This window comes from Hetaerina americana, unplaced genomic scaffold, assembly GCF_022747635.1.
Source record: "Hetaerina americana unplaced genomic scaffold, ioHetAmer1.1.p SCAF_2, whole genome shotgun sequence".
In the NCBI taxonomy this organism is placed as follows: Eukaryota; Metazoa; Arthropoda; class Insecta; order Odonata; family Calopterygidae; genus Hetaerina; species Hetaerina americana.
Genome location: NW_027286763.1, coordinates 36,875,584 through 36,894,500, shown reverse-complemented (window position 1 = coordinate 36,894,500; position 18,917 = coordinate 36,875,584). Strand labels below are relative to the sequence as shown.

The 18,917-nt window shown below is 38.6% G+C and overlaps 1 protein-coding gene across 1 annotated transcript in view; it reads right to left on the bottom strand.

Annotated features, from left to right (window-relative positions):
* LOC139687456 (uncharacterized) overlaps nt 1-18,620 on the bottom strand; it is a 74,176-nt gene extending 55,556 nt beyond the window's left edge. The window contains exon 1 of the mRNA XM_071584622.1: nt 16,191-18,620. Coding sequence (XP_071440723.1) covers nt 16,191-16,701 — 511 coding nt within the window. The 5' untranslated portion in view covers nt 16,702-18,620. The remainder of the gene's footprint in view (nt 1-16,190) is intronic.
* Between the last annotated feature and the right edge of the window lie 297 nt (nt 18,621-18,917).

Sequence of the window (18,917 nt, the reverse complement as noted above, 5' to 3'; positions counted from 1 at the left end):
CTCAATTACCGCCCTTCCCCCGTCTGTCGCGCATCGATTCCTTCGTTCGAATAAATCGTTCGTTCGATATGGCCGACCGCGTGCTCGGGAGGCCGCGTCCACTTCCTGTTTCGCCTGAAATCCGAGATCCGTCGGCGGGATATTCAGACGGCCTCAGGTTTTCTCCCGTTGTATCCCACTCCGTGATTTGTTTTCTCTGGGTGTCACGCACATACAGCCTCTTTCATTTCTTCTAAGCGTCCGAAAAAACAATGCCGCGATTGCTGATAAATAAGTATAATAATTCACGTCTCGCCTTTTCCGTCTCATTTGAATTTGGACAAGTTTCGATTAAACCAAAATATTCCGAGATTTTATTCTCAGTGATCTGGTTATCAAATAGAGCCCTAAAGTGATGATGTTCTTCGAGGATTTCATGATCGTTTTAAAAGTCAAATTGAAGGAAAGGTTATCGAAGGAAATTATTCGATAACACCGAGTGCTTATCAAGGCCAACAAACGCTCACTTACTTGCACTGCTAAGCGGGAAATTTATGTCGAAGAAGCTTACTAAAAATTTAAAAATTAGGTTTCCATCATTCAATGAGATTGAATAATATTTATTTCACTCTTTGTACCATTAATGTTAAATTAACGATAAAAGTTTTCCTATATGGAAATTATGGTGATCGGCAATATAATATGGGAATCTGTTCTGAAAAAACTCTTTCGACCGTCATATTAAGAAAATTAAGCCATAAAAATTTAAGAGTCATAGACTCCTCTCAACTCCATTTCATCAGCCCAAACTACGCATATGGAGTATTGACTAAAATTTATATTAAACATTCAAGTAATATACGTTTCCGCCACTCTGTGACAAGTTTCTGTAGTCTTCGACTGCAGAAACTTGATACTGCCACCTTCTCCTTGATATTCGTTGACAATAACTCTAGCTGACGTAGAATTTTCTACTCATCGCTTTTATTGTCAGATATTGTCAACTGTCTATTACGCTTACGGTAGAACTTGAACATCTGATAAAATACCACAGATTCAGTCTATGTAAGTGTACAGCTTAGCCAAGTAGTTGGTTTTATTATTGGGAAAATAATTTCTCTTTATTGAAAAGAGATTATCGGCTTGCTTACTAAACTATAGTAAATAATAAAATGACTAATTATATTGAAATGATCCAAAAGTAAAAATAATATGGTAGTACAGAAATTTTTCACTTTGTTCCTGTATCCATTGTAATTAAGCATTAACAAATATATGAATAATAGACTCTAAATTCATTGCTTGTATTGAATGATATCGGGCTTCGTAAAACGATTGGAAAGAAAAACTTTGATAAAACATATCTATCAATAGTACAATACTGACTGAAAGCAGAATGATTTTATTAAACAGATCATATTTATTATAGTAAAATGATAAACTGAGGAACTGCCCAAAACTTATATTATTAGCAGTGAAAACTGACGTGCTTTGTCATTTTATCATAATGGAAATTAAATATACTGGCATGTGATGTCTTAGACACCATCCTATCGAATAAATCAAGCAAATTTTGATGCATTTTGCGTCAAGGTGAAAATCTTTTGTTTAACTCGAACATCAAAAACCTCAAGAACGTCAAATATTATTCTAGAGTTCTGTCAGAAATCTAGCTTTTTAGCTTAAGGTCTTAATTTCCTGTGTAGCATGGAGTCCTTCGTAAAGACGTTCTTGTTCGCTGAAACGTTTGCCACGTTCTTAGTTTCGTGGTCATTGAATGTTGATATATTTCTTCCGTCGAACGTGTGTAATTCTTACTGTTGGTACTAAATTTATTAGGGTTCGCGCATGCCTGAGCTCTCTTGACGAAAGCACGCTCTCAACAGCCCAGAGAGAGAAATAATTTGATAGTGATGACTCTGTTACGCATATAATGATACGAATCGTAATTGTAATGCATAATTTCCTCACGCCCAATTCTTGAACAAGCTCATAATGTTCTTCAAGTTCTTTTCATCATTTCATCCGAGTGGCCTATTGTGTAATTCTTGATAGGTAAATGCATACATATATTAAGCGTTTTTTTACATACAAACAGCGAAGAAAATGAAGTTAAAAGATAATTGCCAAGTTTGTCATTTTAAATTCTTAACAAGGTCGAATTCAAACTTGAGCAGTTAACTTATGCCGCCGAAATTATGATTACAAAATCGAGATGAACTTTATAAGCATACAAATAAAGACCACGCGGAGAAAGTATTTATAAAATACTTTGTGAAATTGAATTTTTTGGCATGGAATTTGAAAAAAAATGGAAGGAATAATGGAAATATATTGAATGAACGAGAGATTTTTTTAGTAACAAAGAAAAACTATTTATGTGGTCACAATGACATGAAACGCAACAAAGTTCCGAAATTTTGCGTTAGAGATAAACTCACTTAGGAACAATCCTTAAATAATGTACACGTAAATAACCCATATTCTAATGAAAACATTCGCATAAGATAAAACTAAAGGTATCGGATTTATTATGAGCGTGCTTCTTCCAGATAGTCCCAAAGCAATAAGACTCAAAATGAGAAACTGATCAGCACCCCGAGACATAACCGTATATAATTCGCCTTTCAAGCAACTCCTTTACTTGTAATTAAGTCCCAAAGAGACGGGTATTTTTAGAGAATGAATGATAACTACAACTAGAGATTTAATCTGTAATAAAGGGTGAGTTGTGATAAAACATATTTTCCTTTTTCCATAACTTTTGCGCCAAATTTGAATTTAAATCTTTCCTTGGACAGAGGCTGCGAAGGATTATGATCAAAGAAACTCCTCCAAGGACTAACGCGTAGCTCCCAACTGGGAGAAAAAAAAATGCACGATGCAAAATCATCACAATCGAAAGGAGTCGTATATCGGAGCGCTAATGTCACACACAGGTAGCAGAACTAACCGCAGGTATCACGGTTTCCATCACAAGGTAAGGATTTATTTTCGAAGGTTAAAGAGGCGTCAGAGAAAGGAACCAATTGTTGATTCATGGACACAGCTTGTCCCAATCGCCGAATGTTTAACATCTGGTTTGTCTCAAAAAAATATAAGTGCCATTTTTGGAATATTGAATGTAAGCACATTACCATCAGTTTTTCATACGTGCGGAAAACCTAAATATCTGGGGTAATTTATTTTTTGTAATTTGCCAGACTGATCAATTGCCAGTGACCTCACTAAAACATACTGTGATCCAATGGCCTTGTGCCCTTTAGATTTTTTGATCAGCTTCCCTGCTGAAATTCTGATATGAATAATGCATTGCCTTTTTCATTTAATTTATAGTAACACAGCCCTTGTTTATATTATCAAGTATCCAAAAGAACTGAGAAAGTACATAAACGCCGTAAATAATGCGTGATAAGCAAGATCTGCGACGAATTGTGCTTGCATAAATAAAAGAGAAAAGAATTATGTTTGTATTTTGGAGAGTCTTTTTGTTAATTTGCACTAGTTATTATGGGATAAAATGGACTATCCGGGCCAAGTGCGAGATATTTACATTTCTTTCTATAAACTGACCGATATAATTGTTTTCCATGGAGGTTAAATGCAACAGAAACATGATGAATTGTCGGAAAACTTTTATAAAATGTATTATACTTCTACAAAAGATGTGAGAAACCCAAAATGTACCACGCATGTACTTATAATTTTGCATAGGAAGTAAATATTTGGTCGTATTCAGCATGGCATTAATAGATTTTTTGACGAATAAAATAAGCGCATAATTAAAAATGTAAAACTTTTAACTATACACTTATATAAAGTTTAAATCCAACAACTTTCGAAAAGGCTATTGGCATAGTTGCTTTAACTGAGGATTTGGGTAAAGGCGCAGAAATCCAGCGTAAACATTCCAGAGGAAACATGTATCGGAGTTGAATTCACATACCGTGTTTTATGAAATATCGTAAAATTGAAAATGTAGGATGGCGAACCTTAGACACTGCTGTTTGCGACGCATGGCTGTGCCCACCATTACAGCTCCCATATTCGACTAAAAACAACGAATACTGGCGAAAATTAGGATTACCTTCCTATCCTGCATCAGGCACGGCTTCTAGAAAATCCAAAATGGCGTGTTTCAGGAACGGCTTTTCCTATTACTTTTCATTAACTTTTCTCGTTGCGGAAAATGAAACGCGAATATGAACACACAAGAAAATGAGAGTGGCGATCACCTGGCAAGCCACTGTCAATTCGATTATTGTCATATCGGTAAGTGTCAACTATTTAGATAGATGTGATGATCTCGATCCTTCAAGAACATTAAAATATTGCTTTGATCGGTATGTAAAATTGAATAAATGATGCAGAAAGCATTCAGTCATGGAATCATCTAACATTTCATTTAGTGTTGCCATTCTTGGGATGAATATTAAAAGAACTTTTGTTCTTAAATTCTTGCTGTTAAAAGAAAGTCGGCAATGGCTTATTCACTACATAACTGTGAAATTAAAAATGTATGGAGTTGCAGGAATGTTTAAGGAAAGAGTTATGATTATATGCGCTGGAAACGAAAAAATGCAAATATATTCTTGTTGATAAATAAACGGAATGCAGTTCAAATACTTGCACGCGGCGATATAGTTTATGGGCGTATTTTCTTGAACTTAGGAACAGCCTCAAAGAATTAGGTGTGGTACTTAAGCTACTCATTGTAAAGTCACCAAGGACTTTACGGCAAAATGTAACGGCTGAATGATTTTCCTCAATTTTTATGGAAGGTGCAATTTTCATAATTTAAGAAGTGCCCTCCATATTTTTTTGGTTTCATCGAAAACTTCCGGAACTGCCCCAATAACCATCTGGCTTAGCCCAAAGCCAAAAGACAGAGTCGTTATTTGTATGAGTTAGCCATTTTTCGAACTGGAACCAGACGGGAGGGAACAAAAAAAACCCTTAATGAACCAGCTTCGTAGATAATCATGGCGTGAAGTAGTTAACGACCAAGTGCAAATTGAATAGTAACAAAAGCCCAACACGAAAATCCAAGTGCCCCTCGGATTTACTTCCTTTCCATCCAGCTTTTGGCCCACATTTTCTCAAGGGCAAGGCGACTTTCCCACGCTGCTCCAGATCTAGATTCGGAAATACTTTCCCCTTTATATCAATGCATATGTTCGTGCGTACGCACATGTCTACCCACCTCTCCCCGTTCTCCGTGAAAGAGGCTACTTTGTCGTATAGGCATAAGTTCTTCCCACCGCAAGGAGCAACCTACAAAGCGAAGATGTCAAATGTATTCATATCGCTCTCACCAAAAATAAATAAACTCCTACTCTTATTCCGTATCTTTGAATTGAAGTCTCTTCGTCTAATTGGGATTATAGCCTGTGTCCCGATCTGCATGTACCCCGAGGATTAGAGCTGTCAATCTATCGGTTTCCGTGTAGCAGCTGGTAAACTTCCAGTCCAAGACCTAAGGATGGCAAGCGCCTGAGAGGAGTGGATGCCAAGAAATGAAAAAATAATTCTCGCATGGAAAATTTCTTATTCCCTATGGGATTTTAATCTGGTTGTGTGCCAATGAAAGGAAGAAATGCGTCCATACAGGTGACTCCTGTGCCACACCCAGTGTGCATTTCAGTGTATCCAAAGGCAAGCCATTTCCCTCTTTCACTTTGCATTTTTCCCTTACTTTTTTTAATTACTTCTTACCACCTGTTGAGTGGCAGGTTGAGGCCGACAAGAATAACTTCTGCATGGTCGTCGGCTGAATAGCTGCAGTCAGAAAACTCACTGAAAAGAATTTCGAGCCAGTTTCCATAATTATTTCGTTTTAGCATCGAACAATCTTTTTATTGATTTCTAAGAAAAATTCCATTTTATCATGGTAGATTCGTCAATAACCACATAATTCGTGATCCATGGGTGTAAAAGTGAATGAACTTTAACTCCTCTCGCGAGCCTACGAACCTTTGCTTATATGTATTCCGTGAGCTATGCGACTGTTATTATTATATAAATCTCGTTGCAATTAGGCAATTGTCCTGGTGGCAACGGTCAAGTCTGGCCAACGGTCACTGTTATAACGCAAATACGCGTACATACATACATACAAGAAGAACAGATAGGAGATAAAATGCTCTTATATACAATGACACTTTAAGATTACCAACCGCACCTTTACCATCACACAAGGGATATGTTTACACCATACCTACAGCGCTCCGTCCATAATCACGTACTCTTCAATTTCATATACCGCTGTGTTAAAGGACTTTGATTATTTTATCATATCATCGGTAAAATCACACTATTGACACCTTTTTGATAAGTTAAATCTGGTGTTCAGCCTTCGAATGTCCAATTCTAGGTTTCTCTATAACGCTTAGTGTATAATTGTTCATGAACTAGACAGATTTTCTCTGTTTCTTATATAATGTTATCTATTATTAAAACAAATATTTTGCCAAATTATGATAAATGGATTCAGGAGATACTGAAAGGATATGGGGTACCAAAGATCGTAATAGAATGTCGATATGGGAAAGCTAGGTAGAGATAGGAAAAGAATAGATGTTTTGGATTGGGAATGAAGGGGATAGAAAGTATTCAGGACGAAATAACGAGTACTTGCCGGACGTAATTGGGGTATTGAGGATCTTTTGTGTTGTGCTAGGGCTTAGGAGTGCAGCATAGTGTATTAGTTCCAGGGTCCATAGAAAACATATTCTTACCCATTAGACTACTGCTAATAATATTAATAATAATAATAAGATTATTAATATAGTGTTTTCAGTATCACATTAACTCATTCGTCGCCTTTACAGAAAAATCAGTAAACCACACGTAAAATTGGGGGCTGGCTTAATGGGTGAGAATCGAAGTTCGCTTCAGGTTTGAATTCGAGCTGCGTGAAATTAGGCATCAAGGTGTAATGATGATCCCTTCTCATACACCGCATATGGTTTCCAAATCGCATGAAGATTAGGTTTCGCACCCACGATCTCGGGGATGGATGACAGTAAGAAACACGATCTCAGGTCCGAATGAAGGTTTCATGACTCAGATTTGATCCTGGGTCACACCAGAGAGCAGCAAAACACCATGTTGGGCCTCCACTCCGTCGACGAGACTCGTGGATGCGATATCCCCGAAGGCAGAGGATTGTAAATGACGCCATCGCGCGTCGCTGCCAGTTCTTGTAGCGACAAGTACGCCGTTGGAGAGGTGTGGGACGGCGCAGTAGAATCAAAGGCGCAGACGAAGTTCGCGCCTCCCAGTCCTCTCTCCACCCTTTCCCCCCGACCCGACCCTCCGGAGTCCGACACCGCTTTTATTTTTGGGTCGTAGAGTGCAAGGAGTGGGCGGGGAGGAGGAGCAAGGGGCCGCGGAGTGAGGGAGGCCCCTCGTTCCCTTGTGCGCCCTCCTCCCCGGCGGCTCCTCAAGAGGTCGAACTCCCGTTAAGAGAGGTGAGTGGAGGATGCTGGGGAGAGCTAGAGAGAGGCTCTTCCTCGCACGCTCTAAAGGTTTCCACGCTCCTCCTCGTGAACTCTTTAACACGTGAAAAAGGTAGGTGCTCATTCGAGAAGCAAAAGTATTCGCGAGTCTTGTTTCACTCGCGCGCGGGATTGAGCGTCAAATCGGTTAAGATTACATTCGGTACTCTTTCTGCACGAGGAAAAGCTTTACGTTAAGTTTGGCCTTCTCGATGAGCTAACGCTGCCCACGATTCAGCCATTTACTTGGGTCAACAACTTTCAGAGTAAGGCCTGGCATTTAAAAATGCTATTTTTTCGGAACAAAACATTACGCATTGTTCTTCTTTTAAATATTAATTATTTGTATTGAAAGTTGATTATTGGCGATATATATTTTGGAAAGAAATCGAACGCAAATCTTATTATATATATCCGCATTTTTTACGGATTAAATCATGCAAAATTACTGCTGCTAAAAGCATCTTTTTGTAAACCAAAATACCGGAGGAATATGAAGTATTTTGGTACGTATTCCATGCCTGCATACGTCAGCAAGGAATCCACATTGCTGGGGAAGTGGGAGATGCTTCCTATTGCACCTTCAAACACGCAGTGAAACCATTTGCGGCAAGCAGTCGACCGTTTCTTTTCGAAAATCTTTTTTAACCTCTTCGACTTCTCCGTTCTTAGTGTCCGCTGAGATTCGATTATTTTTTATTGACGTTAAATGACCACTCTCTCTCTCTACGCGCGAATGGCTTTCTTAAGAACATTTCACTCCCATTTGAAACTAGAAAATCTAGCGATTGGTTTACTAGCAAATTTTGACATCGAGAGAAAATGCAGGGATTCTTTACTTTTAAGTAAAAGCAGTCTTTAAAATGAGAAATCGTGTTGAAAAAGTGAAGGGACACAAGGGCTGTTGCCATTCAAAATCTACTTTCGAAACAAGGTTTTATCTCGCCTCAGGCTGTGTAGGTCCACATAGAAATGAGAAGGATAACGGGATGTGATTTTGTCACCTAAAGCTGATTGTAACTCTGAAATATTTTCTAGTTGACGAGAATCCGTTCACCTGAACTAATTTGAAATACACCTTTTTAGAGCTATTATCTAAAGTAATTTCATTAAAAGCCGTAATTAATTGCTGTGACGACTTGTTTCTTGTTCATTTGGTGGATCAAACTTAATTAGTTTTTATTTGAAATATAAATGTTCAATATATTATTGCTTTGATCGTCTAATGAACGCTTTTAAATTTGGCATTGCTGATATTTCTTATTTTATTGTGAAGTAATCATTTATAATTCCTTGCATATTTTATCATACCTGCCTCTTTTGTTTAAGGCTAAGACCTTTTCAGTTACGAGCGTGACCAATTTTCTTTACTAATAATAACAGTTTTGTTCGTTAGGTAGTGGTCACGATATTCATTTCACTTCTATTCAATGAGGAAATATTGCGTGAGTAGGGGATCTTTTCCATAATTTATAATTCACAGCACATGAAAAAGTTTTCTCAACACTTGCGATTACTGAAAACCCTCTTTTACATATATATATATATATATATATATATATATACATATATATATACATATATATATATATACATATATATATACATATATATATATATATATATATATATATATATATATATATATATATAATATTTGGTCGGCACAATTGAACACAAATAAAATAGTCACACTTAAAAGATTTGTGTCACATTGTGGATTGTTTAAGCTTTCGGCCTTATATATATATATATATATATATATATATATATATATATATATATATATATATATATATATAGATGATTTCGTCGATGTAACCCGGGAGTGTTGAATAATAAATTGGCAGCAACAAACAATATAGAAACACATAAAAATATCACTCACACGTTATTCCTATATATATATACATAATATAATAATACATACTTATTCATATACATAAACGTTTGGGTGTGAATTTTTTATTTATATTTTTTCTATTCTAGACAGTCTTGGCTTTCTCGAGCTCTTCCAACTCGGCGAAATATGAATTTCACCAGGTTCTCTGCTTGTACGCCAGTTTCCCTTTACTTCCATTTGTTTTTATATGATCTTATTTTTTGTGGTTAAATGTCGCGCTCTAAGTTCTTAGAGAAAGTTTTCATGCTGTATTTCTTAAAATGTGACTTATTTGGGCAGACTACATTTTAAAAGGCTATACTAACCTGCTTTTTAATTTATTTAATTTAAACACATTAATTTTAAAATTTAGTTACTATAACAGGTTTTAGGTAAGGTGTTTTTATGGAACCTATTACTTATTTCAACTCATGTAAACCTATTGTGATTGAAATTCTTATCTCTCATCTCATGATGATCTCATTTTTAAAATACGCCATCAATTAAGTGAATGATAAAACGAAGCTCACGTTACTGCGAAGAATTACTTTCATAATTATCGTTGTAAGAATAGATCGTAAAATACTGCGAATAAAGTGCAATATATTTTATAATTATTAGAGGAGCTTCAAGATTAGATATTCCTTTTTTCCTCGGGTTTCGTTCTTAAAAGAGATATTATGTGTAGGGACTTAACCAAGGCGATTAGAGAGCAGAAGGAGATGTTATAATTTACTCTTGGCATTTATGATATGTATAGAACTTTTGAATAACTCTTGCTGACTCATTATCAGTTAGTATCAGTTTGAGAGATTTTATTTGTTAATCGCAAGTTTTGAGAAAGTTTATCAAGCGAGATTTTTCTTTTTATTCTGGGAATCGTTATACAATTTTACTCTTATAATATCAGAAGAATTCAGCATTATTTCACGGTAAATATATTATTTTAAATGAGGCACGGTTTTCTTGAAAAGCAGCTCTCCTCAATGGGCATTCAAATTGATAAAGTTGTACTCAATTGGGCGTGAAACTTCATGCATCCTCTCCCGGTTGCCCATGATTGGCCTACTAAGTCCAATGGTGGTGTTAATTCTCTCTCGCATAAAATTTTATGCGCATGCGAACGCAACCATTTCCTCCGGACGAGAGCCATTTGTAAAGCCACGGCTGCCTCCTAACCTCGGCTTTCGAGAGAAAAACTGGAAATCTTCTATAAGCGGCGTGACATTTTGAGAGGGAAGAATCACTGCCTTAAGCAAGGACGCGAGGGTGTTCAGACCGAGCGTCCTTCAAGAGTCCTTCGCCCGGCAAACAAAAACAAAACAAGCCTAAGAGACCACACCTCACGCGTTTTTCTGGAGTGTAGAAGAAGAACTGGCGCCTGAGTCTCTCCCCGTTCTATGCCCCTTCCCTGATTCCAGAGGAGCCTCCCCGCCCCTAATATTATAATTTTCTCGTCAAAAAATCTGTCAGCACTCCTACAGAACGAGATAAAGAAAATCTGGTTAGCTTATTTGTTCAGGTATTTGTGGTGCTTATTTGTTCAGGTATTATTGGTAACCTTTTAGGCAAATAAAAATTATCGTAAGAACTGGAAAATTATTATAAGATTTCGAATTTGACTTTGAAAAACGAATTTGTCACTCTGAATACACGATATCCCTTATATATTTCCTTTTTACGGGTGGTGACCTAACACCCCGCCCCGCCCCCTGCGGCGGTTTGCGGGGTATTGTGTGGATGTAGATATACGTTACTCATTCCTACTTAATCGTTGAAAATTCAATCACTACTTCCCTATATAGTTTTACGCCAGAAAATTTTCAATTAAAATGGATTACTCTACCCTCACCTATCGAACCGACCTTCGGGTTAAAAACCGTGTTTATGGTTTTTTTTACCATGCTGAAAATACTGTTTCAAACAAGAGACGCTGGTGTTATATTTAGAAACATATAAAATACGACGGAATACCCGAATACGTAACAATAAATCTGATAAATATCAGTTGTAATAAGAAGACTGATATTTATCCGATCGTTCGATTTTATTTGTTTTTGTGAAAAATATATATGCCATCCTGCTACCTTGGATATTAGATATATTAGTGATAAAGTTCCAAATATTTTTGATTATTCGTCATGAAATTGAATATGGTGCCATTATTCAAATAAACTTGATATTAAATTAATCTTTTTATCGGTTGAACCTCAAAGTATTCTACAATTTCTGACGCCACTTTAGAGATCTTACTGATTTTCTTGATAAAAATATTTTAAAATCCACTTGATTGTTTAAATTAACTTGAAATTTTAATAATCGCCTTAGTTTACGACACCTTGATAATGATAATAAAAAGGAAAAAAAACCTTCTTTTATGAATAAATACTGGTATTTATTAACAAAATATTATGTGTTACTAGATTTTCACAACGTAAGAACTACTGCTATCTTCTAAAAAAACTATCCACAGTAAGTCTAGTTTCACAATACTCAATCATTGATCGTTTTTGAAAACTTTTTCAGCAACATGGACAATTCTGGTAAATAGTATAATGATAGACATCGTATTGTAACTTTCAGTATTGTATATAACTGATGATTTGATGCATATGAAGAGAATGAAAAGAGTATCGTACTAAAGGTCATTCAAGGTTGTTCTGTTTAACTACAAATAACCGGTTAAATTGGACACACCAAAATGCAGGGAAGGCTTAAGGAGCAATAAGAAAATGTCTTCCAACATGAAAGACAACTGACATATGTTAACCTTCTAAACGCTTTTAAAGCGAAGGACAAATGTTGTTCGGTCACCAACGATGAGGAGATCTTTAGATTGGATCTTGAAGTTTACAGTGCAATTCATTAATATATACTTCTCAAATAAGTATAATGCCTTTGCTTTTTTATTCCTTTGGCTTGACCGTGCAATTGAAAAATGTTTTCTTATATGGTACAGATGTGTACGGTAGTCACTTTCCTTTTAGTTTCCATTTTGGTGTGATATTTGCTATTTTGATGTGATATTTGAATCATGCGTACAGTGTCATCACTAATCTTAAACGGTTTTTATTCATCCAGTAGGTCAAGTCGTGAATATATTCCTGACGTACACTCGTATGAGCCCATAGCGACGTGCATTCAAGGTATTCTGATTAAGATGTTACATTCTCTGGCCTTTATAAACTATCTTTCCCGAAGCAATCATTTCACTGTTTTTTTGTTTATTTCATGAATATAGACTAAATAAAATCGAAGAGGAGTGAAGAATGGATTGTTAGGCGTAATAAAAAGAATCTGAGAAGTTAGCGACAGGGAATTCCATTCAATTTCAAAGAAATCGGTATAGAATGGTGTAAAATAGAAAGCTTCAATTAACATTCATCGGATTGATTGGTGATTATTATGAATTTTACTCACCGGCTGAATGTGCCCGCAGAAAATCATTTCTAATTTGAAATGTATTGGTTACTCGGTGGGTTTGTATTAATGTGTACATATCTATCCGGCAGAAACTTAAATAAAAATCACCGCTCTGCTTACATATGGTTCGTCATCATCCCCATGAACAATTATTTACATCGACAAGTAAACACTTCACATAAATCCCCTTTTGGTGGGTGAAGGTCGTTCGCAAGATCCCCTGGACTATTTATTAAAAAATATTTGCTTTTTGAAGGGGCGGGGAATTATGCCTTAGGCATTCTCGAAATTTCCACCTATACATTAATGTCTTGGCGGATTCTGATTAAACTTTGTGAACACTGAAACATATTTAGAGTTTAGGAAAAAAGCTTTTAAATTATTTTACTTGCTGCTTATTTAAAATGAACTTCGACCTTACTATTTACGCTTGAATTTTTGTAGAAATGTATTTATTATCTTTTGTATCCTGTGATTATACTTTACGAGTATATCGCCTTATTCCGGTTGAGCATTATTGATTAATCATCGCCTGTGGAGTATCACTATATCACTATATCATCAGGTAGTAGATGGCTAGAAGTCTAGGTGATTTATTGGTGTCATTTCAGCCTTTCCCCGGTCTTGGAGATTTTTTAAAATATTCCTGAGGAATTAGGGGAGAACACATGTGTATTACTCGACGTTTTTTCTAATATTAATTTGGGAACTTTGAAATATGGTGAATTATATTCTAGTAAAGGACCTCGGGATAGTTCTCTCTCAGCTACGGTGAAATTTTAAGTCTTCGGCGAGTATTTATGATATTAATTAAAAATGCCGAGGAACGATTAAGAAAACATATTGACTTTGAAGTTTTTACTTTTCCCTTTATAGTAGAAGCGAAAATTAGGATATTTCTTTGAAATGAATAATTCCCGAGCTATTCTAAATTTTACTGTCTGCACGAGTATTTTTTATTTAGGTTTGGTAATGCATAATCGTTATCAAATGCAAGTAATCTCTGCACCGCGTAATTCACCTGAGGTTCCCCTACCGGCTTGAAGAGATCGTCAGGTAATGAAGTGATTCAAAGGAAATTATGTAAAAAACTAAGTATACGGTCATCACACTAAAAACTCGTGGTTAAGCCTCCAACAAGAAAAAGAAATCGTGAATTACCAATGGCATTCTCCGATTGGTTAGTAGATAATTTGAAGGAAAGTGTTTCACTATCTGCGATAAACATCGGTGGCAACACTCAGTGAATAGCTGACTTTCACATAGTATATCACTGCACATTAGTCAACAGCGGTCGCCTATTTCACTTAAAGGAACTTGACGTATTAAATTGTCTCAATTGGCATTAGTGTAGAAAGAAGATAAGGTCATAGATATTTGCTGTCTCTACTTTTAAAATAGTTTATTTAGGTACTAATGGAGTATTTGCGTGATTAGAAGAGAAAAAATATTAATACGCTGTCCTCATAAACTTAAGAAGTTAGTGAAAACTGCCACAGAGAAAATTCCGTAACACGTTCGGAATGTTCGTTTCGAAATGATGACAAGGGGCAATGACACTATCTTGGGTGCTAATGAAGAGTACCTTCCAATCAGCAGCACATTTCATATAGATATCTTTATGTCTACTAAACCAGTTCCTTGAACTACATTCAGAATATATCTATCTGCTGAAAGGGGAACCATTTTTAATAGAGGTTGCATTAGCCAATATCATGAGGGAGACCGGAAGTTTTGAACTCTTGATTTTGAATTAATAATTTTCCCGCTAAAAATGTAAATCATCAACTAACAACAAAAAGAAAACGATTGGGGCTTTTTGATAACAGTTTATTCGCAAAATCAGATAAGAAAAGGAATTAAAATGGCATTGATATGTAAATTATAATATAACAAATTTCCCGGAAATAATCGTGTGAAAATGGTAACCTTTTGAAAAAACGCATTGAAACTTTCGATGAAGTCATATTCCTACAAGAAGTACCCAAAAATGATATTAATATGCTTGAAAAATTTTATCATCACATGATGTCATAATAAACATGTGTAAAATCAAATGGCTTCGCGATGACTCATGAAACCTAAGTATGTCGTAACAACCAGGTGTTGTGAAAATGTACAGTTCACTTTTCAAAATAACGTGTACTCTAGCATCTCCAGCCGAGTGACTTTCCGAAATTTTGCTGCCAATGAAAACCCAGAGAACAAATAATATTCCGCTAAGTGTCGTGAGGTTGGCTCGCCCTGTGGCATTCCATAATGTACACGGAGGTGAGGTCAGTCGGCGGAGGAGGGGGAAGGTGGTGGGTTTTAGGTGCTGTTAGAGCAAAACACTGCCACGGAAGCGAAGCAACGATCGTTGGCTCTTTCCTCGGTCGTGCGTGGGTTTTTTTTTGAGAGGGAGTGATAGGGAGAGAGGCGAATTCCTTCCAGTCAGCTTTTTAGCGGTTGTTATGTCCTCCTTTGCAGTTTTTCGTCCCTTGTAGGTTGCGTTACGGCGTAGTAAAGCTCTGCAGCTCTTTAAATTTATTTTTAAGTTTCTCTTCCTGATTTCTTATTCAAACTTTACTCATGTTTGAAATATATTATATAAAATATAATGACAAAAGTAAGAGCTCATATGTAGGGTGGTTAACATATTTAAATTACTTGCCAATAACTATTAGCAACAAAATACTTAATCCATACCTAACGAATAATTATCTTAACTAGTTCCATTTAATTAGGTTTCCAAAAATGTTTAATAGTATATCTTTTTTAATTATGAAAGTAGGGAAAGAGATTTTAGAATTTTCATTTACAAATAAATAATATGGTCATTTCTAATAGAAACTATTGAGTAATATTTCTCCCGTATTATAATTTGAGATAAAGTCACTTTTAGCCGATTTCTAGATCAAAGAGAAAGCGTTTGTATTTATATTTAATTTACCAACTTGCCAAATCTTCCCAAAACTCCGTCTGAACCAAGCACGAATTGACGTTATCTTCTGAAAAATATTCATCCTTGAGAGGATAATCATAAAAACCTGAGATGATAACGAAATAGTGTCAAAACAGATTCTCTAGGCCAAACTCATGACTTTTATTCACATAAATTCGTTTTCTACGCAAAATCGCAAAGTTGCTAAGGATGGATGAATTCGGGTATTACTTCCTCATTCGCCTACTAGTACTGCAGCGTTAACGGCCGTCAAAGTTTCTTCACCTCTTTGTGCCTATAGGTATTCCTGTTAGGAAAGCGATATAATGTATTTTTCTCTGCGATTCTCTTTCATTTTAAGATTGACATTAGTCAAACATTGCCTACTTGCTAAATGTTCTAAAACAAAAGTGGGATGATTTTACTTCCGGTATGCAGTGTGAGTTATATGGAAATGAAAATACATTCTCAATGAAAGATTTACCTTCTTCGCCGGCCGGAAGATGTCTTCGAACGAATTCTACAGCATCATGAAGGTGGTCTTCTCTCGTCACATCCAGAGGCGTCACTATCCTCAGGGTTGGTGATGTTGCAGATGCGGCGATGGCAGCCGTCAGGGATTTACCCGACGGTCCCTCCACATCCCGAAGTCCCGCGAAAACCCTGAACCCTAAACGATCCAAGTGCAGGGCAATCTGCAGGCCGAAGGCGCCGTCGCACGAGGTCACCAGCACAGACCTCCCGCCTCCTACGCGACTCCTGCGGCCCAGTCGAAGTACCCCGTCACCGCACCCTGGGTTGTCTTCGCCGAGCACTTCGTCATCCGTGTCCTCCCCCGCGACGCCGCCCTTGCCACCTCCGACACACAGACCTCCGCACCCACCCCCATGCTTCCCACACGCCAGATTTCTCCCTAGGTACAGCAGGAGGGCGGCCACAATGGAGCATAAAGCCACGATTTGCAGGGCCAGCAGCCATGCCGTTTGCTCCTCCATTTCGAATTCTTTAATCGACGCTCACACTATCCTACGTGACCTGTTGTCCACTTTCCCGATCACATCTCACGCGTGGGGGAAGTGTATCGGGCGTTGAAATCTCCAGCGCCAACAACCATACGTATCTCTCCTGCCCGGCTGTCCTCCTCACCCTCACTATCTGAATGCCTCAGGGGGGAGAAAACTACACACGGAAAAGAGTCGCACTGTCCACTCCGTCTCCCTCACGCCCCCTCTGTCACGCTCAGTCTTAAGCGGGGGAATGCGCTCAAAATGCCAACTGAATACCTGGCAGATATTACGCATAGGACTGACGCTGAGCAATTAGTTTACCTTGGTGCCAGTAATGGAACGAATTCCTCATCAGTCAACTGTAGGTGCAATGGAGCGGTACATTTCCCTCACATAACCATCCTAAGGCACAGCACACGTCCGCTACGCTTCCCGCCTGTATGCACACTCCACCAACACGTTCGAAAGTCACGAATACGAACAGCGCGGACACTAAACCGACCAAACAATGAAGAAAGCTACGGATGATAGTCAAGAATCACGTGCGCTGGAGAAAGAAGCTCAGGAAGGTCACGAGACGCGGTGGACGTACTAGTATCTTCTCTTTAGTGTCGACTATTCTTCGTCGATACTCGGCAATCGACCGATTAATCGGAAGAGAGACTTCGGGCCTTCGTTTTTGTAGGGTCTGAATGGTCAAACTTCCAAGCGTTGCCCGTGGGTGACTTCTCAAATCTCCTTCCGTATGTTTTCTAGAGGAGTGGAGTGGGGATGTTGCGAATGGAAGGGGAAGAAGGTGAAGGAAGAGGAGCTTTTGTTGTGTTGCCAGGTGACGGGTTCACCAAACCGCCGGATCGCTCAAATTGAAGGGCACTCCCTAAAATATGTTTGGGCGCGGCGGCGCTTCACTTAACGAGGTTTCGTAATCGCCTTCTGTCCTTCTTACAGCTGCCTCGGCCAATAGCGTTCCGCGGAGTTTAAGGGAGACGGTAGGGCTCGTAGAGAGCGATGGGGGAGGGGTACGAACACGACTTTCTCCCGCGTAACCAAAGAATTCGAAATACTAAGTGGTGATTTTAATTCATCGATGGCACATGTCCAGGGATAATACAAACAAGTCGTCGTCAGGTGGTGGGGCGGAGAAGGCCAAGGGTTTTCCTGTGCCGCGGTAATCAAATCGCGGAAGAAACGACCGCTTCGCCGTCACCTCTTCCAACTTTCATAGGTGTGATAATTGTGGCTCGGGAATCTTTTCACGCGCCAATGTTTGCCAAACGGAACGGCGCCTCGCGGCAAGTCAGGCATCGCATGAGGAATTCGTTGACACTGGCGACGCAGACACCACTCTTTTCAGGTTTCTTTCTCAAGCGATTTGTGGCCACTTGGTCTCCTCTTTCAAAAGCAAACACAATGGTTGATTTATCACCGTATCTAAGCAACTTCAACTCAGAAAGGTCGTCGAAGGATGCTTGTGGATGCCTGGCCGGTGCTCCCGGCGTCTTATCTCCTGGCTTCGAAAGGCACTTCTCTTTGGTCACTTAAATCATCCGTATTCAGTCCCATTCGGTACACCTTTTACATCCACCCGATTTCGCCAGGTAGTCCTACGCAGTAAACACCTGTACAGACGGGTGCGCGTGAACGCCTCACCACTGCGTCTTCCTTGGTCCCTGTGCCGGAAGTGGTACTACGACGAATGCGTGGCGGGACACACGCCGACGGAGATATCCGCGGTATGTAGATAAAGGAGACGCTACTTCTCTCGTGGGTTTATGCGAGCCCAAGACTTGTGGAGGCAACGTAAGCGCCTCGCGGAAGAACAGAGCGCGGTGGCTCGCTTTCCTCGGCTCGTTCCCTCTCTCTCCACCAAACGGGAATCAAGCGCTTATTTGCCCTATGGCGGGGAAGGCGTCCGACGGCTGTGGAGAGCGCGCCACTTGTGAGAGAGGGCGGCTGCCGCAAGTGGGGCGAGGAAGGCGGGGTATGGTAGGATGGCCTGGGAGGGGGGAGACGACGAGGGGAGAGGGACGGAGAGGTTTGGCCCAAAGGGATGAAGGGAAGGGAGCAATAGTGTTAACGTGCTTACTATGCCTTCTATTTTTATTTTGTGTGGACGTGGGGATTTTCTCTCGATCCATCTTCCTCTAAAGGTCTAGAGTGCAGAATTACATCTAAGCTAATACACGTATTATTCCATCTATCTG